This window comes from Anomaloglossus baeobatrachus, chromosome 9, assembly GCF_048569485.1.
Source record: "Anomaloglossus baeobatrachus isolate aAnoBae1 chromosome 9, aAnoBae1.hap1, whole genome shotgun sequence".
Lineage (NCBI taxonomy): Eukaryota > Metazoa > Chordata > Amphibia > Anura > Aromobatidae > Anomaloglossus > Anomaloglossus baeobatrachus.
In genome coordinates, this window is record NC_134361.1 from 212108401 (window position 1) to 212134526 (window position 26126).

Here is a 26126-nt window from a genome sequence, read left to right on the forward strand (position 1 = left end):
GGGGTCCTGGTGACCGTTTCTCTGGTCCTGTACTCTCTGCAGCAGGGGTCCTGGTGACCGTTTCTCTGGTCCTGTACTCTCTGCAGCAGGGGTCCTGGTGACCGTTTCTCTGGTCCTGTACTCTCTGCAGCAGGGGTCCTGGTGACCGTTTCTCTGGTCCTGTACTCTCTGCAGCAGGGGTCCTGGTGACCGTTTCTCTGGTCCTGTACTCTCTGCAGCAGGGATCCTATCTCCTTTGCTGCTGAGAGTACAGGACCAGAGAAACGGTTACAAATTATGGGAATGATTAATTATACTGCGACCCTAGACCACACAATCAGAAGGTCCAGGCCGATGTTTTTGGGACCCCCATTTCTTCCATTAACACTATGTCTGGGTGTCATGCCATGCTCGTTAACCCCCGATAGAGCCAGGGTAACGTTTTTCCTCATATGTCGGCCCAGCATGTCCAGAGGAGGGAAGGATTTTTAGTCGAAAATGACATTTTCTCAGATTTATGTCTTCGGCATTAGGCTGCTGTTCCCACAGTAACCAGCGTGTCCGAGATGTCTTCCAGCTGATGAATGAGAAGGTGCCGGCGCCTCGTTCTGCGGTTTATACAGAAGGAACGCATCCTTCTGAAATCCTCTGACAGGTTTTGGGAAAATGAGAGCGGTGTGATCGGTGGGTAAATAAAACCGTAAGGGAGGCTAAGCAGTTACATACTCGATATTTCTTCCTCCGATCAATACGGGAGGAGAGAGTGAGGGATGGGCGGCCGCCCGGGACGCACGCTTGTCTGTGTTCGGGCGAGCTCCTTCCCCGCAGAAGCCGTCAATATCTGACTTCACCAAAAACAAGACACTTAAAGGTGCAAGGTGCGGCCCCATAGTGAGGAACGGCCGACGGAGAGGGGTCTTCATCCACCACCCACCTGCAGCCGGACACCAAAAATGGCCTGGGTGACATTTTTGGAAAATTTTGACCCAAAGAAACATCATTTTACAGTGGGGTTATAGCCTGGGGTTTAGCATGTGGTCTGTGAATGAGGGTTCTGGCTTGGGGTCTACGTTTTTATTTATGGGTCAGTGACGTGTTCTATGTAAAGTGGAGGATCACAAACAAAGAAATTGAACAACAGCTTCACTCCATCCATCGGGCCCCATAACTCCGTCCGCCGGGCCCCACAGCGCTGCCCATCGGGGTTCCATAGCTCCACCCGTCAGGACCCCATAACTCCGTCCTACGGGCCCCCATAGATATGTCTGTTGTGCCCCCATAGCTACGTCTGTTGGGCCCCCCATAGCTCCGCCCATCGGGGTTCCATAGCTTCACCCGTCAGGCCCCCATAGCTCAGTCTGCTGGGACCCGCAGTCCCGTCCTTCGGGACGCCATAGCTTCGTCTGCTGGGCCACATAGCTCCGTCCATCTGGCCCCCACAGCCCCGTCCGCCGGGACCCCATTGCTCCGTCTACTGGGCCACATAGCGCCACCCGTGAGACCCCCATAACTCCGTCCTCCGGGCCCCTTAGCTCTGTCCGCTGTGCCCTATAGCTCCGTCTACTGGGCCACATAGCTCTGTCTGCTGGGCCCCATAGCTCCATCCGTGAGGCCTCCATAACTCCGTCCTCCGGGCCCCATAGCTCTGTCTGCTGGGCCCCATAGCTCTGTCTGCTGGGCCCCATAGCTCTGTCTGCTGGGCCCCATAGCTCCATCCGTGAGGCCTCCATAACTCCGTCCTCCGGGCCCCATAGCTCTGTCCGCTGGGCCCTATAGCTCCGTCTACTGGGCCACATAGCTCTGTCTGCTGGGCCCCATAGCTCCATCCGTGAGGCCTCCATAACTCCGTCCTCCGGGCCCCATAGCTCTGTCTGCTGGGCCCCATAGCTCTGTCTGCTGGGCCCCATAGCTCTGTCTGCTGGGCCCCATAGCTCTGTCTGCTGGGCCCCATAGCTTTGTCTGCTGGGCCCCATAGCTCCATCCGTGAGGCCTCCATAACTCCGTCCTCCGGGCCCCATAGCTCTGTCCGCTGGGCCCCATAGCTCTGTCTGCTGGGCCCCATAGCTCTGTCTGCTGGGCCCCATAGCTCTGTCTGCTGGGCCCCATAGCTCTGTCTGCTGGGCCCCATAGCTCCATCCGTGAGGCCTCCATAACTCCGTCCTCCGGGCCCCATAGCTCCGTCTGCTGGGCCCCATAGCTCTGTCTGCTGGGCCCCATAGCTCTGTCTGCTGGGCCCCATAGCTCTGTCTGCTGGGCCCCATAGCTCTGTCTGCTGGGCCCCATAGCTCTGTCTGCTGGGCCCCATAGCTCTGTCCGCTGGGCCCCATAGCTCTGTCTGTTGGGCCCCATAGCTCTGTCTGCTGGGCCCCATAGCTCCATCCGTGAGGCCTCCATAACTCCGTCCTCCGGGCCCCATAGCTCTGTCTGCTGAACCCCATAGCTCTGTCCGCTGGGCCCCATAGCTCTGTCTGCTGAGCCCCATAGCTCTGTCCGCTGGGCCCCATAGCTCTGTCTGCTGAGCCCCATAGCGCCGTCCATCTGGCCCCCACAGCCCTGTCCTGCTGTCCCTCGTTTTGGCAGGGAGACCAGATCTGCCGGCGGTGTGAATCTTCCTGTGAAATCTGGGCAATCGGCATACGGCACACAGCAGCTCATAAGATCTCCAGTGCAGATCGCCTATCACCTCCATCATCCAAGACTGATGCTCAGAGAGACGAGTGGCATTACGCACCGCTGGGCATTGCTAGGTGTCGGGCATGAGGAGGGAAGTGAGAATGATTTCCCCCTCCCGGTGACACCGCAGCTCGGCCCGGACTTGCCCGGATAATGATGACATTCCTGCACTCGGTAAACTCCGCTGCTCCGATGAAAGGTCCCGGATATCGGCACTTTTATTGAGCGACTGTCAGATTCTTCGGAAAAGGATCTCAGCTGGAGCTGCAGCCGATCAATCCCCTTTCTACCGGTGATTCTATACAGAGTGACCTGGTGCCGGCTGTGCCGCAGGACTTCGGGGGTCATGAGAATTGTCCACCTGTCAGAGCGGATCTGGAAACACTGGGAGACAAGATGAAAGGAGCCGTCTGCTCATGTAACGCCGTACAAAGTGTGCGTGCACGTAATGCCGAGGACAGGAGACTGGGTCACCGGCGTCCCGGGGGCGAGGGGCGGCCATGCTGCTCTCTGCATCCAATAGGGACATGGTGAAAGCTATGGGCACGGCGGCAATCCTCACCACAACTCCTGCCTAACATAAGCCTGGCACCCGACAACAGGTCCAGCGGAGGTGTCGGATTATCCGACAGTCTGGACTGATCCAGATGGGCACAAGTGTTATCCTCCCTGCTCCTCCCTGCCATAGGCACTGGCCTAAATCTGCTCCTTCCTGACAGATGCACTGGCCTAAATCTGCTCCTCCCTGCCATAGGCACTGGCCTAAATCTGCTCCTCCCTGCCATAGGCACTGGCCTAAATCTGCTCCTCCCTGCCATAGGCACTGGCCTAAATCTGCTCCTCCCTGACATAGGCACTGGCCTAAATCTACTCCTCCCTGCCATAGGCACTGGCATAAATCTGCTCCTCCCTGCCATAGGCACTGGCCTAAATCTGCTCCTCCCTGACATAGGCACTGGCCTAAATCTGCTCCTCCGGGCATTCTACCGAATGCCAGTGCCAGCATGTGCCTGGAGTCACCACGATCTTCTGCAACAGTCCCGGAAAGCTGAAAACCGGGCAAGTGCCAGACTAAGCGCTAAATCCATACCAGACGTACTCACCATGAAGGACCGCACCACCACGTCGGGCATTTGCGGCAGCTGGTAATGCAGCAAGGCGGTCGTGGCGTGGTCTGTAACCTGCAAGACATGGAGGACAATCGTGATCAGATGTGAAACGCGTCACAAAAGACAACCAGGTGCGGGTTACGACATCAGATATCAACCTCCAGGGTGCATGACCGGAACAGACCGAGCCAAAAACCGAAGAGGGCCCTTTATTGCCTCTCGAGCCACGGTGGGGGAGGGGAATCTGGCTCCTGCAGTTATAACATGGGCACTAAGTGACAGCCACATTCCCATCATATAATTGAGAAAAGTGGCACGAGGACAGTCTATATGGGGGTATAGGGTCTGACCCATAGTTGGGCCATTTGTGCCTACTACATGGGGTGAAGAGGAGGAGGATGACGGACCCTGATGGACTTGGGGGAGCGGACACCCGATGCCAGGACGGTGACAGTAGAAAGTAGAGATGACAGTCATCCGGCAGACAGCGGCCCCCGCTGAACATTACCGCCTCCCCGAAAATTATTTGACAGTTCTATAGATATAAAAAAAAAAGTGTAACTCCACATCTGGTGGAACGAAAGCCTGCAGGCAACAGGGCTGTCAATCGCGGAGACAGCCTTCATCCGAGCAAACAGCAGCAAGCGCAACACGGCGAGATCAATGAGGACCGGGGGAAACGAAAAACTAGATGTACGTTCACGCTCCTGGGAAGAGAGAGGAGGAGGAGGAGGAGAGCGATGGGTAAAGAGCTGCCAAAAACCGAGCGGAGGACGGAGCCGATCACCGGCCACATTGCCCCGATGGCCGTGCTCCACCTCCGCCTGGAAAGCTCCATTCTTACTTATTTCTTTTACTGGGAAAACGAGCTGACAACTGGGAGAGCTTTTGTGACGTGCAGGTTGTCAGCCCACAGGTTCCTATAGGGCAGGGGGGGGGACTTTTGCGGCTCGTGATGACTTTTTCTGTATCGCAGTGCTCGAGCGGAAGCCGCACTTTTGCTGGCTGCCGGCCCTTTAAATCGCACTGTGTGATGCGAGGAAGCGCATGCACTCTGGTCTGTGGGCAGATGCTAGAATGTAAGGGCTTGTTTCAGGTACTGATTGCAGCCCGTACAGATTATCAGACTTACTACTGAAGACGGCAGAATGTACAGGCTCCTTCCGGGACCTGACTGCAGACTGTACATTCTAGGCTCAACCCTGCCCTGCGCTAGGGTGCTCAGCGCTTACCTTGTGGGTGGGGTAAGCAGTGCTGCGCTCCTGTCACAGAAGAAGAGGTGCAGGAGATTTACCGGCCTCCCTGCTGTACATGCCTCCCGGACCTGTGCTGTGTGACTCCTCCTCCTCCCCCCCAGTACTGCGAGTCCGCAACCCATCGCTGCCCCCCCCGTCCAGTGGTGTGTACCCCCTAGTACTGTGTGTACACCCAAGTACTGTGTAACAACCACTGCTGTCCATGCTGCCACCTAGTGCTCTCTGCGTCGCCTCCTAGTGCCATCCGCCTCTCCTGGGATGCACATGCCCCCAAGCCTCTCCTGGGATGCACATGCCCCCAAGCCTCTCCTGGGATGCACATGCCCCCAAGCCTCTCCTGGGATGCACATGCCCCCAAGCCTCTCCTGGGAGGTACATGCCCCCAAGCCTCTCCTGGGAGGTACATGCCCCCAAGCCTCTCCTGGTAGGTACATGCCCCCAAGCCTCTCCTGGGAGGTACATGCCCCCAAGCCTCTCATGGAAGGTACATGCCCCCAAGCCTCTCCTGGGATGTAAATGCCCCCAAACCTCTCCTGGGATGTACATGCCCCCAAACCTCCCCTGGGTACATGCCTCAGCCTCTCCTGGGATATATATATATGCCCCAGCCTCTACTGGAATGTATATGCCCCAGTGTTTCCTGTAATTTTTGCACCCCAGTGTCTCCTGTGATGTATATGCCCCAGCTTCTCCAAACCGAGACAAACCTGGAAAAGCACTTGTTTAAAACAACATGATCAATATGACCGAACATCACAGCCGCACCAAAGAGAAGCGGCTCCTGCCACCACAATAGGGGTGAGTTAATTGTTTGACCAAATATATTCGGGTAGTGTTCAAGTTGACAACTTGGTGCGGCCCCCGAAGATTGGTAGAAAATCCCAAATGGCTCCCGGCAGTAAAAAGGTTTGCCACCCCTGCTATAGGGGCTGTAATCGTGCACAATACTTACGGGTCCTCTGCAGGTGCGAGTGCTGTGCTCCAGGGCCTGACATGACGGCCGTGTGATGCGCCGCTCTTCATGTCGGCGGTACGCAGGGTATCGATCGCTCCCGGCAAAGGAGAACTGATAAATCCGATCTGCTTGTAACACTCTGACCCTATTAGTCTCACATTAAGGCTTCTGGGAAGACAGATGGCGGCCGCTCTGTGATTGACCGTGGAGCTTCGCCCTCGCTCACCTTGAGCCCGGATCATCAATAGCCGGATCTATCGGCCTCATGAATGCATTCATGCTCCGGCTCTTTAGCTGCTTGCACGATATTGACGAGAATATATTTTCATACATTAGCCGTATCGTCTCTGCTGCATCGTTGCAGCAGCGTCCACCCCGAGATACCTGCAGGGGGCAGGCAGGCTGCTAATGGCCGCGGAGATCTGTGGGGGTCTGCGCTAATTATTTACTCTCCGGCCAGCCAGACTTTCTTCAAGGACAAGAAATCTTTGACTCGTGGATAGAAATTCTATAAGACACAAGGCTGAGGATTGTCAATGGTTTGGGATCTTAGATGTACCCTTTTTGGGACAAGTCTAACCAAAGATGGCGGCTTCCGCTGGGTGCAGACATTGTAGTCTTGTTCGGCGCCCTGTATATTCGCGCTCGGTCAACGACCATTTTCAGCAGCTCTAGGGTGGTTATTTAGTCACAGGGTCTCAGGCTCCATAGAAATGCACAGTCTCAGCTCTAACCACCTCTGTAGAGACAACTCATTTCACATGAAACGACCTCTGTGTTATGGACTCACTATGCAAGAAGGCTGGATGAACAGCACGGACCGGAGGCGCTGGTGCAGAGAATAGAGGAGCAAGGTAAGCAGAGACCACATGGATTGGGGACAGGCACTTTAAAGCAGCAGAGCCGAGGGTGCAAATAACACTTTGGAACAGAAGAGCCGGATTGGTAGACAGGCTTCTAACATAGCAGAGCCGAGTATGCAGATAGCACCATGGAACAGCAGAGCCGGATTGGTAGACAGGCTTCTAACATAGCAGAGCCGAGTGTGCAGATGGCACCATTGAACAGCAGAGCCAGATTGACAGATAGGCGCCTAATATAGCAGAGCATAGTCTGCAGATAGCACCATGGAACAGCAGAGTTGGATTAGCAGATAGGCTCCTAATATAGCAGAGCCGGATTGGAAGACAGGCTCCTAATATAGTAGAGTAAATTCTAATATAGCAGAGCCAAGTGTGCAGACAGCAACATGGAACAGCAGAGCTGGATTGGAAAATAGGCTCCTAATATAGAAGAGACGAGTATGCAGATAGCACCATGGAACAGCAGAGCGGATTGGCAGACAGGCTCCTAATATAGCAGAGCAGAGTAAGCAGGCAGCACCATGGAACAGCAGAGCCGGATTAGCAGACTGGCTCCTAATATAGCAGAGCCGAGTGTGAAGACAGCACCATGGAACAGCAGACATGCTCTTAATATAGCAGAGCTGAGTGTGCAGATGACACCATGGAACAGCAGAGCCGGATTAGCAGACTGGCTCCTAATATAGCAGAACCGAGTGTGAAGACAGCACCATGGAACAGCAGAGACGGATTAGCAGACTGGCTCCTAATATAGCAGAACCGAGTGTGAAGACAGCACCATGGAATAGCAGAGCCGGATTAGCAGACTGGCTCCTAATATAGCAGAACCGAGTGTGAAGACAGCACCATGGAATAACAGAGCCGGATTAGCAGACTGGCTCCTAATATAGCAGAGCCGAGTGTGAAGACAGCACCATGGAACAGCAGACTGGCTCTTAATATAGCAGAACCGAGTGTGAAGACAGCACCATGGAATAGCAGAGCCGGATTAGCAGACTGGCTCCTAATATAGCAGAGCAGAGTGTGAAGACAGCACCATGGAACAGCAGAGCCGGATTGGCAGACAGGCTCCTAATATAGTAGAGTAAATTATAATATAGCTGAGCTGAGTGTGCAGACAGCAACATGGAACAGCAGACAGGCTCCTAATATAGTAGAGTAAATTATAAAATAGCTGAGCTGAGTGTGCAGACAGCAACATGGAACAGCAGAGCCGGATTGGCAGACAGGCTCCTAATATAGTAGAGTAAATTATAAAATAGCTGAGCTGAGTGTGCAGACAGCAACATGGAACAGCAGAGCCAGATTGGCAGACAGGAGACTTCGTGGAATACTATGGCAGAACCCAGAGAAAGCAGAGCTGGGTTTGACAGGTGGCTCAGTTAGCACGGCCGCAACCACCCGACTACTCACCTGTGCTGGCCTTACTAAAGCCCTGGAAAAGTGCCATCAGAGGTGTGCTGAAGTTTTGGACAGAGTGCTGTCTACTAATGACTGTTAAAGGGCCGGACACTGCGTTACCTCCAATAGATGGCGCTAGAGGCAGTGCTCGCTTACATTGACGACCTTATTTGCATATTGTTACCTATAAATCCCGTTTCGCCGTTCACTTCACCTGAAAAACCTATAATAAGCGAAACGGTTAACTCCAAAGCGGCGGCAGTAATCAGGCCGGCCCCCGACTGTGCATTCATGGGCATTTTTGGCTTTTGTTTGGCTTGTTTTTTGAAGCTCGGCATGCCGCAAGCTGCGGTGTTTACCAGCTGACATCATCTATTCATCTGCGAGCCGGTTACCTGCAGTTTTGTCATAGGAACGGCGGCGCACATCCTATTCTCCGTAGACGATTGGGGAGGTAGAGCGGCCGCACTGAGAGGACTTGAGAAGTCTAAATGCCACATTAGGAAAAAAAAAAAAACACACCTGACTGTGGACTGAGTCTATCTGAGGTCCACGGGGGTCCCATTCATCCTCCATGGCGGCCGTGCCCCCTCCGGGAATCAGACGCTCCTTTTATCCGCAGTTTATTGTGACAGACAATGGCAGTCAGATTTAGGCTCGGAGGACACAAAGGGAAGGAGTGAAGGCCGAGCTCTGCCCCCCGCCACGGAGGTCATGATCCCCCGGAGGGTGGGCCGCAAATTAGCATTCACTTCTCCAAACCCACGCTGCACTCCTATTTAGGGAAGATACAGATTGTGGCGGCTCGTTCTGTCCTCCAGGCTCACGGGAAGGAATTACCCCCGCCATAGTATGATCACAATTAACTAGGTGTGGGGGGCTGTATGCGGGGTCTTTATAATGGAGCGCTGCTGTAACGACATGCCGTCACTCGGTGGTTATTTTTTTGCTGCCGGACCATTAACCTCAGGAGCTGCGATTAAAAAATAAATTAAGCGACACATTGATTGTGAAACGTGCGGCTTCCGTGGCTTCCCACGGCCCAGGAGCCACGGAAATCAGCTGAATGCTCCAGTGATCACTTTTTGACACGGGTGGTCTCTGCGTGGCCAACCCCTCTAAACGAAGATTTTACTATTATTTCAATATTCAATAGAGGAAATTTGAGCCAGAAAAAGGGTCTTATATGCACCATATTTACAAAAAAACCCACACACACCCTTTAAGGGGTGGGGCTTAGTTGTCACATGTCTGTGGGGGGCGGAGTCTGACAGAAGAGTGACAGCCACAACTTGAACTAGAAACTAGAAACCACAGTGTCATTTATTTTTTTTATTTTTTCATTGTGAGTCGAGTATCAGCCCATCAGGTCCCCAGAAAAGCTGGGTGATGTAATAGGGGTCATACAAAGTACAAAAAAAAAAAAATAATAAAAAATTATCATTATATATATTTATATATTTATATATATATATTTATATATATATATTTATATATATATATTTATATATATATATATATATATATATATATATATATATATATATATATTTATATATATATATTTATATATCTATATAAAAAAAACGGAATATATGTGTGTACTATATATGGTATATATATATATATATATATATATATATATATATATATATATATATATATATATATATATACATACACACACACTATAATATATTATATATATATATATATATATATATATATATATATGTACATAAACATATATTAGTGGGGACAGTGTTGCCAATGTATGTAAAGCGCTATGCATATATATATATATACACACACACACACACACACACAGTACACACCAAAAGTTTGGACACACTTTCTCATCTCTAGAACAACTGTTAAGAGGAGACTTTGTGCAGCGGCCTTCATGGTAAAATAGCTGCTAGGAAACCACTGCTAAGGACAGGCAACAAGCAGAAGAGACTTGTTTGTGTAAAGAACACAAGGAATGGACATTAGACCAGTGGAAATCTGTGCTTTGGTCTGATGAGTCCAAATTTGAGACCTTTGGATCCAACCACCGTGTCTTTGTAGAAAAGGTGAACGGATGGACTCTACATGCCTGGTTCCCACCGTGAAGCATGGTGGAGGAGGTGTGATGGTGTGGGGGGGCTTTGCTGGTGACACTGTTGAGGATTTATTCAATATTGAAGGCATACTGAACCAGCATGGCTACCACAGCATCTTGCAGCGGCGTGCTATTCCATCCGGTTTGCGTTTAGTTGGATTATCATTTATTCCTCAACAGGACAATGACCCCAAACACCTCCAGGCTGTGTAAGGGCTATCTGACTAAGAAGGAGAGTGATGGGTGCTACGCCAGATGACCTGGCCTCCACAGTCACCAGACCTGAACCCAATCGAGATGGTTTGGGGTGAGCTGGACCGCAGAGTGAAGGCAAAAGGGCCAACAAGTGCTAAGCATCTCTGGGAACTCCTTCGAGACTGTTGGAAAACCATTTCTGGTGACGACCTCCTGAAGCTCATCAAGAGAATGCCAAGAGTGTGCAAAGCAGTAATCAAAGCAAAAGGCGGCGACTGTGAAGAACCTAGAATATAAGACATATTTTCAGTTGTTTCACCCTTTTTTGTTAAGTATTTCATTCCACATGTGGTAATTCATAGTTTTGATGCCTTCAATGTGAATATATTGTGTGTGTGTATATATATATATATATATATATATATATATATATATATATATATATATATATATATATATATATATATATATATACACATACACACACGTACATACATTTTATATATATATATATATATATATTATATATAGCAAAATTGGGCGAAAATGTTCTGCAGGGCGGAGAGCGACGTTTCATCATCTCAAGACCTCGTAAAGTGGAGCCTGAGAATGACTTCATCTTGGGTACACGTCTTCCAGACTTCGGCGGGGTCCTGCGGGGGAGGGGGAGGCGGCGGAGCTTTTGCCCCTCTTACACATGATATCAATGCCGCTCTGGCGGATTTTGGGCTGCGCCGCTCCCGGCCCTTTATACGCAAACCTAATAAGGTAGATCAGTTGACGCGGCACTTATTGGGGAGGCAGGAGGGATTCAGCGAGGGGTAAAGGTCTCCCGTATCTCCGAGGATGCGCTCCACAGATGGGGTTGTGTACCACTAATAAATGCTGGATTATCAGATGACGGATTGAAAAGAGGCCACTGGATCGAACGGGTTTGTATGTGATCAGAAAAATCTGTCGTAAACAGCGCCTCTTCTGTCCACTGGTTTGGTCCAGTACTGCAACACCATTACAGTGGATGAGCCTGAGCCGCAATACCAGACACAACCTGGATACAGGAGAGGCGCCGTTTCAGAAAAAAAAAGCCTTTGGAATAGGACACTTTGGTGTAGGATCGGGCACATCCGCTGCGCTTACCTTTTGGAAGACTTGATAGTTGGACTTTGACCATATATCCAGCTGAAAGAAGAAGAAAAAAGGGGAAAGATGAGGGATTGTGTGTCAACGGGCAGCCATACGTCATTATAGCAGTATACTGTCCTCCTGGGCTGCACACTTCCAGTAATCCGGCACACCAGGTCTGGGCTAATCCTGGACAGGGGTCATATTCTGGACCACGGAGCTGCTATAAGGTGCAATTAGGAGAAGCGCTGACCCCGGGTGTCGGGGATTTACATATTTACTAAGAGCATTAATTATTAAGAAACAACTGGAGATCAATAAAGACGAGAGATCGCTCCATTATCACCAGCGAGCGACCTTGGAAAGCTCAAGAAGGTTTATAAAAGCCTCCGTCATGGAGAGAGACAGAGCAGCCGGTGGTGCGGAGCTCACTGATACCAGCGCAGCCGGTGGTGCGGAGCTCACTGATACCAGCGCAGCCGGTGGTGCAGAGCTCACTGATACCAGCGCAGCCGGTGGTGCAGAGGTCACTGATACCAGCGCAGCCGGTGGTGCAGAGGTCACTGATACCAGCGCAGCCGGTGGTGCAGAGGTCACTGATACCAGCGCAGCCGGTGGTGCAGAGGTCACTGATACCAGCGCAGCCGGTGGTGCAGAGGTCACTGATACCAGCGCAGCCGGTGGTGCAGAGGTCACTGATACCAGCGCAGCCGGTGGTGCAGAGGTCACTGATACCAGCGCAGCCGGTGGTGTGGAGCTCACTGATACCAGTGCGGCCGGTGGTGCAGAGGTCACTGATACCAGCGCAGCCGGTGGTGCAGAGGTCACTGATACCAGTGCGGCCGGTGGTGCAGAGGTCACTGATACCAGCGCAGCCGGTGGTGCAGATCTCACTGATACCAGCGCAGCCGGTGGTGCAGAGCTCACTGATACCAGCGCAGCCGGTGGTGCAGAGCTCACTGATAGTGGTGTGGAGCTCACTAATACCAGCGCGTCCGGTGGTGTGGAGCTCACTGATACCAGCGCAGCCGGTGGTGCAGAGGTCACTGATACCAGCGCAGCCGGTGGTGTGGAGCTCACTGATACCAGTGCGGCCGGTGGTGCAGAGCTCACTGATACTAGCGCGGCCGGTGGTGCGGAGCTCACTGATACCAGTGCAGCCGGTGGTGTGGAGCTCACTGATACCAGCGCAGCCGGTGGTGTGGAGCTCACTGATACCAGCGCAGCCGGTGGTGTGGAGCTCACTGATACCAGCGTGTCCTGTAACAGGTGCCACTGGGTTAAAAAGTTCGTCCATGACATTTCTCCCCCCTTACTTGGGAGGGATATTACTAAGAAGTGGAAGGAACAACGTTACAGAGCGGGGGGCCGACTGCTGAGTCGGTAACGAGGCCACGGCTGATGAGGTCACATTCCTACCGCCGATCCTGCTACATCCCAGAAGAATTTCTAATAATCCTTTATTTTCCTGTTTACCCCCTGAACACCCCCCCCCCTCAAATAGCCGCACACCCATCCCCCGGCCGCTCGTACCCTGCGTTCCCCACCCCCATATATATACCCGTGTAGCCCTCCCCCCGGCCGCTAGCACCCCACATTCCCCACTTCCATATATATACCCGCACACCCCTCCCCCGGCCTCTCCCACCCCGCATTCCCCATCCTCATATATACTTGCACACCCGTCCCCGGCCGCTCGCTCCCCGCATTCCCCATTCCGATATATATACTTGCACACCCCTCCCCGGCCGCTCGCTCCCCGCATTCCCCATCCTCATATATACTTGCACACCCCTCCCCCGGCCGCTCGCACCCCGCGATCCCCACCCCCATATATATACCCGCACACCCCTGCCACGACCGCTCGCACCCCGCGGATCCCCACCCCCATATATATACCCGCACACCCCTGCCACGACCGCTCGCACCCCGCGGATCCCCACCCCCATATATATACCCGCACACCCCTCCCCTGGCCGCTCGCACCCTGTGTTCCCCGCCCACATATATATACCCACACACCCCTCCCCTGGCCGCTCGCACCCTGTGTTCCCCGCCCACATATATATACCCACACACCTCTCCCCCGGCCGCTTGCACCCCATATTCCCCGCCCACATATATATACCCACACACCCCTCCCCCGGCCGCTCGCACCCTGCGTTCCCTACCCCCATATATATACCCACACACCCCTCCCCTGGCCGCTTGCGCCCATGTTCCCCACCCCCATATATATACCCGCGTTCCCCACCATCGCGGGCCCAGATCCATTTTCTGAAGGTCGCCCGGATGATTTCAAAGTCGATAAACGAATCGCAAACCTTCCTTGCATCTCATATCAAAAAGGGCCGGTGCCAGCCCCTATTATAGAAATCAGCTTGCGCCCCCTCCCCGCCGGAGCGGACCCCCGGCCCCTCCCAGACGAGTTCTGCGCTCGGCTTTGAAGTGGTAGGGAAGCAGGGATCAGAAATTACCCCAGAGACGGCTCTGGTGATCTTTGAAGCTCGGCTTTGATAGCTTTGTGCTTCTCACTTGCTGAGGTTCGGATGATGTGAGCGGCCGCTGACGTGGGGTAATTAATGAAACCGTCGTCTGAACGGACGCCGCTGCTCGACAAGACGCCGCCGCGCTGCCGCTAAAGCTTCCTAACTGCTACATGGACGCGGTACAGGCACTACAGAGCCCAGGAGGGAGGACGGGGCCCCGGGGAGCCCAACAGAACTGCACCAAGCAGAGGCAACGCAGCACGACTGTGGGGGCTACCGGATATAACGCTATATGGCGGCACTGACCTGGGGACTGCTACCGGACAGAACACCACGTGGCGGCACCGTCCTGGCGATTGCTACCGGACATAATGCTATATAGCGCCACTGTCCTTAGGACTGCTACCGGACAGAACGCTATATGGCAGCACTGTCCTGAGGACTGCTACCGGACAGAACGCTATATGGCGGCACTGACCTGAGGTCTGCTACTGGACAGAACGCTATATGGCAGCACTGTCCTGAGGACTGCTACTGGACAGAACTCCATGTGGCGGCACTGACCTGAGGTCTGCTACTGGACAGAACGCTATATGGCAGCACTGACCTGAGGTCTGCTACTGGACAGAACGCTATATGGCGGCACTGACCTGAGGTCTGCTACTGGACAGAACGCTATATGGCGGCACTGACCTGAGGTCTGCTCCTGGACAGAACGCTATATGGCGGCACTGACCTGAGGTCTGCTACTGGACAGAACGCTATATGGCGGCACTGACCTGAGGTCTGCTACTGGACAGAACGCTATATGGCGGCACTGACCTGAGGTCTGCTCCTGGACAGAATGCTATATGGCGGCACCGTTCTGAGGACTGCTACCGGAGAGAACGCTATATGGCGGCACTGACCTGAGGTCTGCTCCTGGACAGAACGCTATATGGCGGCACTGTCCTGAGGAGTGCTAACGGACATAATGCCATATGGTGGCACTGTCCTGAGAAGTGCTACCGGACATAACGCCATGTGACGGCACTGACCTGGGGACTGCGAACGGACATAATGCCATATGGTGGCACTGTCCTGGGGACTGCGGCTGACACCTATATATCATATCATGCGGCGGCACTATTCTTGGGGCTGCTGCTGACACCTATATAACAATATGTGGCGGCACTGTTTTGGGGGCTGCTGTCTTCTATATGACATCATGTGGCGGCACTTTTGTTAGGAAGGCTGCTGCCATCTGAAATGACATCATATGGCGGCACTATTCTGTAGGCTGTTGACACCTGACAAGACACCATGTCACCTATATGAAACCATAGGACAGCACTACTTTGGGGGCTGCAGCTGCCTGATATAACACCATGTGGCGACATTGTCCTACAGGCTGTTGTGATCACCTATAAGGCACCATGTGGTAGCACTATTCTGGCGGCTGCTGCCACCTTCTGACATGACACTATGTGGCGGCATTGGTCATGTATCGCTCTGGTAGTGCCTCCACTATGGCCGACAGTGCGGCACACCACACTTTCCCAGGCTCCAGACTGGCACCCTACCCCAGTTATGCTGGTATTGGGGTACAATTATTCCCACAATGCACGCTGGTGGAGGACCGGTAGCTGGCGGTGCAGGCGAGGAGCGGGTACCGCGCAGACATGATGCCGCCGCCCTTATTTCGGATGCACGCGGCAGCGGTAAGTCATCTGCATGCTGACGCTCTCTCCTCCGCCGCCCCCGGGGCTCGTTAGGATGTGGCCTTTGGGTCGGAGAGCATTGTCTACACTGCAATCAGACCGGCAGCCGGATTCCCATATTAATGCCCCCCAGGTGCCCAGGGCAGAGGCTCCAGCGCGGCGTGGGTTAAGCCCTGCGCCAATCAGCGCGTTAACCCTTCCCACTCAATCACACCTCCTCGAGGACGGGCAGACGATGGCTCCTGCTCTGTAATTTGCAGGCTCCTTGGAGACCGGCGGCAGGCGAGGGGTTAACACGAAAAGCCAATTATACGAGCACAGTCGGCTGTGAAAACCAAATTAATTTATTAGCTGTTCCAATGTTCCAGCGGACAGGAACGATTTTTTTTTTGTTTTATTCATCTCTTCCCGTCTGCCCTTTCGGCTCGTCAATAAATTTAGGGAACAAATATCCCCGAGTAACCCCGATGTGACAATTACCAGCCGGCCGAGGGGCGGCGAGACGGGGGGGCGCGGAGGGCGCTGTGGTGAGGAGGCGCCTGCTGCGGATCCCGGTGACCTCCTGATCGAGCGAGTCGCGATGCCGGAGACTGGCCGGGGCGCCGCTTACCTTACCTGCTATTTTTAAAGGTCGATCTGATCTCCACGCTACTGTTTTCTGTTATCGGCCATTTCAGGCCTGTGTGAAAAGCATGTGTGCCGTGTCTCATAGAAACAATCATACAAGATGACCAAGACCCCCAGTGTCACATACGAGGGCTGCAGGGCTATAACTGGCAAGGCGTGGGCGCGGAGGTCCTGGCACGTGCCACACCTTGCCAGTTATAGCCCTGCAGCCCTTGTGTGTGGCACTGGGGGGGGGGTCCTGGCATGTGCCACACCTTGCCAGTTATAGCCCTGCAGCCCTTGTGTGTGGCACTGGGAAGGGGGATCCTGGCACATGCCACACCTTGCCAGTTATTGCACTGCAGCCCTTGTGTGTGGCAGCGGGGGAAGGGGGGGATCCTGGCACGTGCCACACCTTGCCAGTTATAGTCCTGCAGCCCTTGTGTGTGGCACTGGGAAGGGGGATCCTGGCACGTGCCACACCTTGCCAGTTATAGCCCTGCAGCCCTTGTGTGTGGCACTGGGGGGGGTGACTCCTGGCACGTGCCACACCTTGCCAGTTATAGCCCTGCAGCCCTTGTGTGTGGCACTGGGGGGGTCCTGGCACATGCCACACCTTGCCAGTTATTGCACTGCAGCCCTTGTTTGTGGCACTGGGGGGGGGGTCCTGGCACGGATTTTTACCAGCGTCCCTTTAAGGCGGGCCTCACCTTGCCGTCGTCCGTGTACACGTTCTCGTTGTAGCCCTTGACTATGGTGCGGTCGATGAAGAGGCTGCGCATCACCACGATCACCTTCAGCACTTTCCCCAGGGTCACCTGCAAAGACACAAAGGGAATGAAGGCGTCACGAGACCTCCGCTTGCTGTATGTGAACGGAAACAGCCTGTCCTGACCCAACACTTCTCACAGCTGAGGGTCTGCTCCATTGCCAGTCAGTCTACAACTACCAACACTAATATTGGGAATTCTCTGCGGACTGATACATTGTAACAAACCCTCAGGACAGGAGTGAGGCAAACAAATCCTCAGCAGTGAGGGAGAAGCTCGGTGCTGCCGCCTGTGGCTGACAGTTAGCAGTGCATCCGCTGCAGACTTCGTTACAATGTATCGGTGGGGGTTGGGATGGATCCTGTACGTGTTCACTGAGTATTTGGTGAGTATCGGCTCCATCTGGCAGTTGGTTAGCGGGTGAAGTATCGCTGCATGGCGCACGCCCAGGTCTACGGGACTGGCACAGGGATAAAGGGCTTTTTATCCTACAAGACTGATGGACTCAGCCGCCTGGCACGTCAGCGTGTTTCTTCCACTTGTGGTGCTGCCCGCCCGCGTGGACTGTGTTGCTGTGCCAGTGCAGACGGGCAAGGTCTGCTTCGGGTCATCGAGCAGCGCTGGCACCGATTGTGCCCAGATGGCAGGCGGGAAGGCTCGCTCCGTGCCGCTAAACTGCTCCACACAACTATTAACAATTCATTTAGTTATGACTACCCCAGCCAGAAGAAGACACGGCACAGGGGGCGCCCACTGACCCCCCACAATGCTACCCCAGCCAGAAGAAGACACGGCACAGGGGGCGCCCACTGACCCCCCACAATGCTACCCCAGCCAGGAGAAGGGACGGCACAGGGGGCGCCCACTGACCCTCCACAATGCTACCCCAGCCAGAAGAAGACACGGCACAGGGGGGCGCCCACTGACCCCCCACAATGCTACCCCAGCCAGAAGAAGGGACGGCACAGGGGGCGCCCACTGACCCCCCACAATGCTACCCCAGGCAGAAGAAGACACGGCACAGGGGGCGCCCACTGACCCCCCACAATGCTACCCCAGCCAGAAGAAGGGACGGCACAGGGGGCGCCCACTGACCCTCCACAATGCTACCCCAGCCAGGAGAAGGGACGGCACAGGGGGCGCCCACTGACCCCCCACAATGCTACCCCAGCCAGGAGAAGGGACGGCACAGGGGGCACCCACTGACCCCCCACAATGCTACCCCAGCCAGGAGAAGGGACGGCACAGGGGGCGCCCACTGACCCTCCACAATGCTACCCCAGCCAGAAGAAGACACGGCACAGGGGGCGCCCACTGACCCCCCACAATGCTACCCCAGCCAGAAGAAGACACGGCACAGGGGGCGCCCACTGACCCCCCACAATGCTACCCCAGCCAGGAGAAGGGACGGCACAGGGGGCGCCCACTGACCCCCCACAATACTACCCCAGCCAGGAGAAGGGACGGCACAGGGGGCGCCCACTGACCCCCCACAATGCTACCCCAGCCAGAAGAAGGGACGGCACAGGGGGCGCCCACTGACCCCCCACAATGCTACCCCAGCCAGGAGAAGGCACGGCACAGGGGGCGCCCACTGACCCCCCACAATACTACCCCAGCCAGAAGAAGGGACGGCACAGGGGGCGCCCACTGACCCCCCACAATGCTACCCCAGCCAGGAGAAGGGACGGCACAGGGGGCGCCCACTGACCCCCCACAATGCTACCCCAGCCAGGAGAAGGGACGGCACAGGGGGCGCCCACTGACCCCCCACAATGCTACCCCAGCCAGGAGAAGGGACGGCACAGGGGGCGCCCACTGACCCCCCACAATGCTACCCCCCAGCCAGGAGAAGGGACGGCACAGGGGGCGCCCACTGACCCCCCACAATGCTACCCCCCAGCCAGAAGAAGGGAAGGCACAGGGGGCACCCACTGACCCCCCACAATGCTACCCCAGCCAGGGGAAGGGACGGCAAAGGGGGCACCCACTGACCCCCCACAATGCTACCCCAGCCAGGAGAAGGGACGACACAGAGGGCGCCCACTGACCCCCCCACAATACTACCCCAGCCAAGAGAAGGGACGACACAGGGGGCGCCCACTGACCCCCCCCACAATACTACCCCAGCCAAGAGAAGGGACGGCACAGGGGGCTCCCACTGACCCCCCCACAATGCTACCCCAGCCAGGAGAAGGGACGGCACAGGGGGCGCCCACTGACCCCCCCACAATACTACCCCAGCCAAGAGAAGGGACGGCACAGGGGGTGCCCACTGACCCCCCACAATGCTACCCCAGCCAAGAGAAGGGACGGCACAGGGGGTGCCCACTGACCCCCCCACAATACTACCCCAGCCAAGAGAAGGGACGGCACAGGGGGTGCCCACTGACCCCCCACAATACTACCCCAGCCAAGAGAAGGGACGGCACAGGGGGTGCCCACTGACCCCCCACAATACTACCCCAGCCAAGAGAAGGGACGGCACAGGGGGTGCCCACTGACCCCCCACAATGCTACCCCAGCCAGGAGAAGGGACGGCACAGGGGGCGCCCACTGACCCCCCCACAATACTACCCCAGCCAAGAGAAGGGACGGCACAGGGGGTGCCCACTGACCCCCCACAATACTACCCCAGCCAAGAGAAGGGACGGCACAGGGGGTGCCCACTGACCCCCCACAATACTACCCCAGCCAAGAGAAGGGACGGCACAGGGGGTGTCCACTGACCCCCCACAATGCTACTGTCGCAGGCGGAGGGGTTCTGGGAACGCCGCTCGCCTTGCGAAATCGCTGGCGCTCAGGTCCGGTGCTTCTGCTCCACGGTGGCTCGAGCACGGGGCCGGACCCGGGGGCTCAAGCAGCGCCTCCACGCCCACGAGTGAAAAGGGGAGGTTTGGTGGTGGGATGTCGGTTGTGACGCCACCCACGGGTTGTGGTGATGGTGGGCACCACCGCTGCTGGTGACGGGGGATCCCGGGAGCGATGGCGGAGAGCAGCTTAAGGTGTTGACCCCTCCGTGGGTAGGGGCTGTTGGTCCCGGGGCCCCGGTTGGGGAGTAAGGACGAGGGGATAGGTGCAGGTGCCGATGCGGGGAGGCAGCATGGATGCGGGGCAGCGTTACGGTGCAGCGCTGTGCCGGATGGCACTGGTGTACTCACTCAGGTAGTCAATAACAGAGTCTCTGGTAAACCAAACGGCTGGATGCACAGGGCCCGCAGTCGGCTGCGGTATCTTCACTCTCCCCGGACGGGTTGATGGTGGCTGTCGTTCCCTGCACCTATATGTTTGACCCCCATGGATTCCCACAGGTGGTCCGCTCCCTGGCTTGTACGTGTCGGGAGAGCCCGTGTTGCCCGCAGGCGCTGGCCCTTGAATCTCTGGCCGTTGGCGGTGGCTCTTATCCGGACGGGTTGGGCTGTTGCCTTCTGACGGGACTTGGTTGGGAATGAACCCCTGAGGTCCAGACCGCAATCAGAGAATTTGACCGTTATGGCGGCTTCCGAGCCTAGTCGGGGTCTGAGTACCCTGCCTTGGTGATTGGCTTCAATCCGCTCCCCAGTTCGGTACCGGCGGGCCAACGCCCGACCCCGGTCCTACGGTTCCGCAGACGTCCACCTACTCCTGCAAACGGCCACCACCCTCTGCCGACCTTGCTGATGGTGCCTGGGCTCCGACCCAGACACACAGTCTCTCCTGCTCTCTCTCTACCTCCTCTCCCCTTCACCTCCAAAACTCAACTCCAAACTACAACTGACTACTTTTCCCGCCTCCAGGCCTGTGAACTAATCGGTGGGTGGGGCCAAACGCCTGGCTCCGCCCCACCTGGTGTGGACATAAGACCCTGGAGGGGGCAACAAGGGTTTTGTTTGACGGGTGTTCCTGACCAGGGGAGGGTGTGTGTGTGTGTATGTGATGTTATTCTGTGACCCCTGGGGTCCAGGGCATCAAACTACCCCAGCCAGGAGAAGGGACGGCACAGGGGGCGCCCACTGACCCCCCACAATACTACCCCAGCCAGGAGAAGGGACGGCACAGGGGGCGCCCACTGACCCCCCACAATGCTACCCCAGCCAGAAGAAGGGACGGCACAGGGGGCGCCCACTGACCCCCCACAATACTACCCCAGCCAGGAGAAGGGACGGCACAGGGGGCGCCCACTGACCCCCCACAATGCTACCCCAGCCAGAAGAAGGGATGGCACAGGGGGCACTCCCTGACCCCCCACAATGCTACTCCAGCCAGGAGAAGGGACGGCACAGGGGGCGCCCACTGACCCCCCACAATACTACCCCAGGCAGAAGAAGGGAAGGCACAGGGGGCACCCACTGACACCCCACAATACTACCCCAGCCAGGAGAAGGGACGGCACAGGGGGCGCCCACTGACCCCCCACAATGCTACTCCAGCCAGAAGAAGGGACGGCACAGGGGGCACTCCCTGACCCCCCACAATACTACTCCAGCCAGGAGAAGGGACGGCACAGGGAACGCCCACTGACACCCCACAATACTACCCCAGCCAGGAGAAGGGACGGCACAGGGGGCGCCCACTGACCCCCCACAATACTACCCCAGCCAGGAGAAGGGACGGCACAGGGGGCACCCACTGACACCCCACAATACTACCCCAGCCAGGAGAAGGGACAGCACAGGGGGCGCCCACTGACCCCCCACAATGCTACCCCAGCCAGAAGAAGGGATGGCACAGGGGGCACTCCCTGACCCCCCACAATACTACTCCAGCCAGGAGAAGGGACGGCACAGGGAACGCCCACTGACACCCCACAATACTACCCCAGCCAGGAGAAGGGACAGCACAGGGGGCACTCCCTGACCCCCCACAATACTACTCCAGCCAGGAGAAGGGACGGCACAGGGAACGCCCACTGACCCCCCGCAGTACCCGCACATCTACACTTTAGAGGCACTGCTGCAAAAATGTCTGACTTCCTACCGAGCTGTAGTGTAAAGCATGGGGGATGAAACAGGAGATGGATTTTGACATTACAACACACCAGAGGAGTCTGGAATAAAGTGGCTGATAACAGCAGATAATAGATCCATAAAAAAAAAAAAAAAATCCCCGGCAGGTTAGGTACCACATTATCGGGGCATAGCTGGCATTAGGGCAAGGTAATATTTTGCACGTTACCCTCCACCGTCCCCCTCCCTCCGCCTCCTATCTCTTCCTGCAGGGAGGGTGCAGGTGGCACCGGGACTCTGCCCGTCAGGACGGATAATGAAGTGTGACACCGCTTTGGCAGCGGAGAGGAAGAAGTGACAGATCGACAGGAGATCTGTGCGAGGAGAAAAACTTTCCCAACCTCTGACAACAGGGGACATAAAATATAGATGCGCCCAAACCTTCCCTCCGCCCCCGGCTTATGGAGCTAAATCCCCAAACAATTTCCTGCCCGATGCCCCGGTACAAGCTGCGGGTCACCAAACAATTATCTGCACCGCGTCCTTCCAATCCGTGTAGGTCAGAGGACCTCAGAAGTCAACCAGGAAAAGGGCGATAAGTGCCCCCCGGAGATGCGGATCTATGCCACCCCACCCAGAGACAGAGTCCTGGTGCATGTGGCCCGCACCCCTTTATTCCATAACCATTTGGTCCATCCCTCATTTATTTGTAACACTAGGGTCAAACCACCTCCAAGAAAAGGGGGGACAGTAGCTCCTGGATCGATTAATCCAACACGGAGAAGAGGCGACCAGAGCGGAGAATAAAGAGGAGGACGGAGACTAGAGGGGTTCAGACCCGACTGACTCTGCAGAACAGGGGATATATAACATTCATGGAAATAATGCCTGTGATTGTGCAATATGGGGGTTGTGCATCATGTGTAGGTTCGTATTTTAGGCGTGGTTCACTGCCCATTCTCTGTATCGCTTGTGTGTACATTGTATTGTCTGTAGGTGATCACCCCCGGTAGTGTTCCTGTCCCTACGTCTGGGGGAGGGGGCCTGGGATCCACCTAAACTCTCTGCTTACCTGAAGAATTGGTCAGTCAGGCTGGGAAAGACAAGAGAGAAGGATTGATCCTCTGAGGGAAAAGCTGAGGCTGCAGCCAGCACCCCAGAGAGACTGTGAGAAACCCCGATATCCCTGGAGAAGGACTGCTGGAGGAGTGTGACTGATCCTCAGGACATTTATACGATTACTGGACTATATTCCTGTTTCTGGACTATTTTTACCCTCTGTATGATGGATTATGTTCTGGACCATTTGATTTACTTGGAATAAATATTCTTGGATTGTTCACTCATCTCTCGCTCTGTTGATTGTGTGATATCGGAGAAGGATCCCATTGCAACTGGTGGCAGAGGTGGGATTAACAGAGCAAAGCCCAATGGAGATCCACCCACAGAGTGAGTACATAAACTGGACCGCATCCAGTCTAAAGGAGAGAGCCAAAGATCTAGGCCTGAGCTACCAGGGACTGAGTAAAGAGGCCTTAATTGATCTACTGGTGGGTGCGAGCCAGTCCACCTCCTCCCAGATGTCTGATGGACAAGTACTGGGAACGGGGATCCCTGCCCCAAAAAACCAGTGGTTGGTGTGGTATGAAGAAGAGATGGCAGCTATGGACCCAGGTGTATCTCAGGAGTATAAGAAGGACGCTGCTCGTCAAGCACAGAGGAGACAAGAAGCAATGGAGTCCGGCAGAGGGAGTAATCTGAGTTGGAGTGTAAACCCAGCAATCCGGGAGCCTGTACGGATCACCCGGGCGGACTTCAAGCCATTTGAGGAGGCTTCCGGAGATGTGGAAGGACCTTGAGCAGCAGTGTGCCATGATGGAGCTTCCCTACTCTGACTGGATGAGTTTGTAAAGCGGGCTTTACATGCTACGATACATCTAACGAGATGTCGGCGGGGTCACGTCGTAAGTGACGCACATGTGGAATAGTTAGTGATATCGTAGCGTGTGACAGCTTTGAACGAGCAGAAATACTCACCTTCTCGTTCATCGTTGACACGTCGCTCATTTTCTAAAAAAATCGCACGTCCGGTTGTTCATCGTTCCTGAGGCAGCACACATCGCTCCGTGTGACACCCCGGGAACGATGAACTGCAGCTTACCTGCAGCCGCCGGCAATGCGGAAGGAGGTGGGCGGGATGTTACGTCCCACTCATCTCCGCCCCTCCGCTTCTATTGGCCGGCCACTGTGTGACGTCGATGTGACGCCGAACGTCCCTCCCCTTTCAGGAAGTGGATGTTCGCTAGTGATGGGCAGTCCGGCTCTTCTTGTTGATCCGGTTCCTATGGCTCCGTTCACCAAAAAGAGCCGGATCTTTCAGCTTGTTCTCAGCTCCTTATTAAATATGTGTTCACCCCAGGTAAACACATTTAAAAATATAGTGACGCCGCCAAAGCCCCGCCCACCCCACCCACTGCTAAGCCCCGCCCACTTACAAGCGGCCAATTAGATTGCTGAGTAGGCGGAGTTTAGCCGCGGGTGGGCGTGGTTTTGACGGCGAAAAGAGCCGTCTAGATATTTTAGTGGCTCCCAGTGGTGATCCGGCTCCTGTCGTTCACTGAAGGGAGCCGGATCTTTGTGTCGGATCGTTCACGACCGACACATCACTAATGTTCGCCGCCCACAGCGAGGTCGTACGTGTGACGGGGGGTTACAGCATTGTGCGACATGGGCAACAAATTGCCCGTGCCGCACAAACGATGGGGGCGGATGCGATCGCAAATGCGATCACATGAGAAATTGCAAAGTGTAAAGCAGGCTTTAGTGGGACCCCTGAACGGAACCTGGCAGAGGATTATCGCACCATTGACTCACAGCAGAACCGGGGTTACAACATTGTAAAGCGGACTATCCTGGATTACCATGCCATCACCCCAGACTCACATAGGGCACAGTTCCGAGACCTCCCATGCACCACGGGGGGGGGGAAATCGTTTAGGATGTATGCCCATAAGATGTCCCAGGCATGTTGGAGATGACAGGAAGCGGAAGACGCCTTCACTGTGGAAGACGTTATACAGGTATTTCTTATAGAACAATTTCTGTACAAGTGTCCCTCAGAAATGCGGGAATGGGTCAGAGAGCGCACGCCGAGCACCTTGGATGGAGCTGCAGCCCTGGCTGATGAGGCCCTTACTATCCGACCGCAATGGAGGAGGCTTCTGAACAATAAGACACAGCCTTGCTCCTGCTCCCCGGCCCTCTCCAGTTATATCTGCCCCTCCAACCCGCCACAGGCCGATGACCACCGCGGCTCACAATTCTGGGCCACAACAGTTCCAACCACGCCCTGGGGGTATCACAGAGAGGAGATGTTACGGGTGCGGGCAACCTGGGCACCTGCAATCCAGTTGTCCCACAAGGACTCGGAGGGAGCCCCACGCACCTCATCCTGCCTGAGGAAGAGTTACCACCACCTCCACCATAGATGCCCCTGTTGGAGGGTATGGGCTCCGGCCTTTGTCACCAGGTTCTCCTATTGCCTTCTCCAGAATGCACATTGGAAGGAGTATGACGCAGAGGAGATGTTATCGATGTGGGCAGCCTGGGCATCTGTAAAACACTTGTCCTGCTGGTCGATTGAGGAATGACCTTGTACCAAATCATTCTCTACAGCCAAATACAAGGGGGAAGAGTTCTCACCCCTTCAAGTTGACTTGCCTGATGACTCAGACACTTGTGGCCGACCATTAGGGGTTTATGGGGTGTGAGCCACAGCCCCGAGGTCCTCTCACCATCGAAGTAAGCACTTACAGGAGGTTGCGCTGGATGGACAGAGTCATTGGATTTTGTGACTCTGGGGCATTTCTCACAATAGCTGGTCCGGCCAGAGGCGATACATCATGGACCAGGGATTGTTATTGAATTGGCTGGAGGACAAAGGAGGAATATCCCAAAGACGACTGTAGATCTGGACTTT

The 26126-nt window shown here is 55.2% G+C and overlaps 1 protein-coding gene across 1 annotated transcript in view; it reads right to left on the reverse strand.

Moving 5' to 3' along the window:
- The window catches only part of MED27 (mediator complex subunit 27), a 180772-nt gene that overhangs the window by 2514 nt on the left and 152132 nt on the right, over positions 1 to 26126 (reverse strand). Inside the window, exons 5-7 of the mRNA XM_075322918.1 lie at positions 17163 to 17270; positions 11673 to 11714; positions 3756 to 3833 (exon numbers count right to left, since the gene is read on the reverse strand). Of these exons, the coding sequence (XP_075179033.1) occupies positions 3756 to 3833; positions 11673 to 11714; positions 17163 to 17270 (228 nt within the window). The remainder of the gene's footprint in view (positions 1 to 3755; positions 3834 to 11672; positions 11715 to 17162; positions 17271 to 26126) is intronic.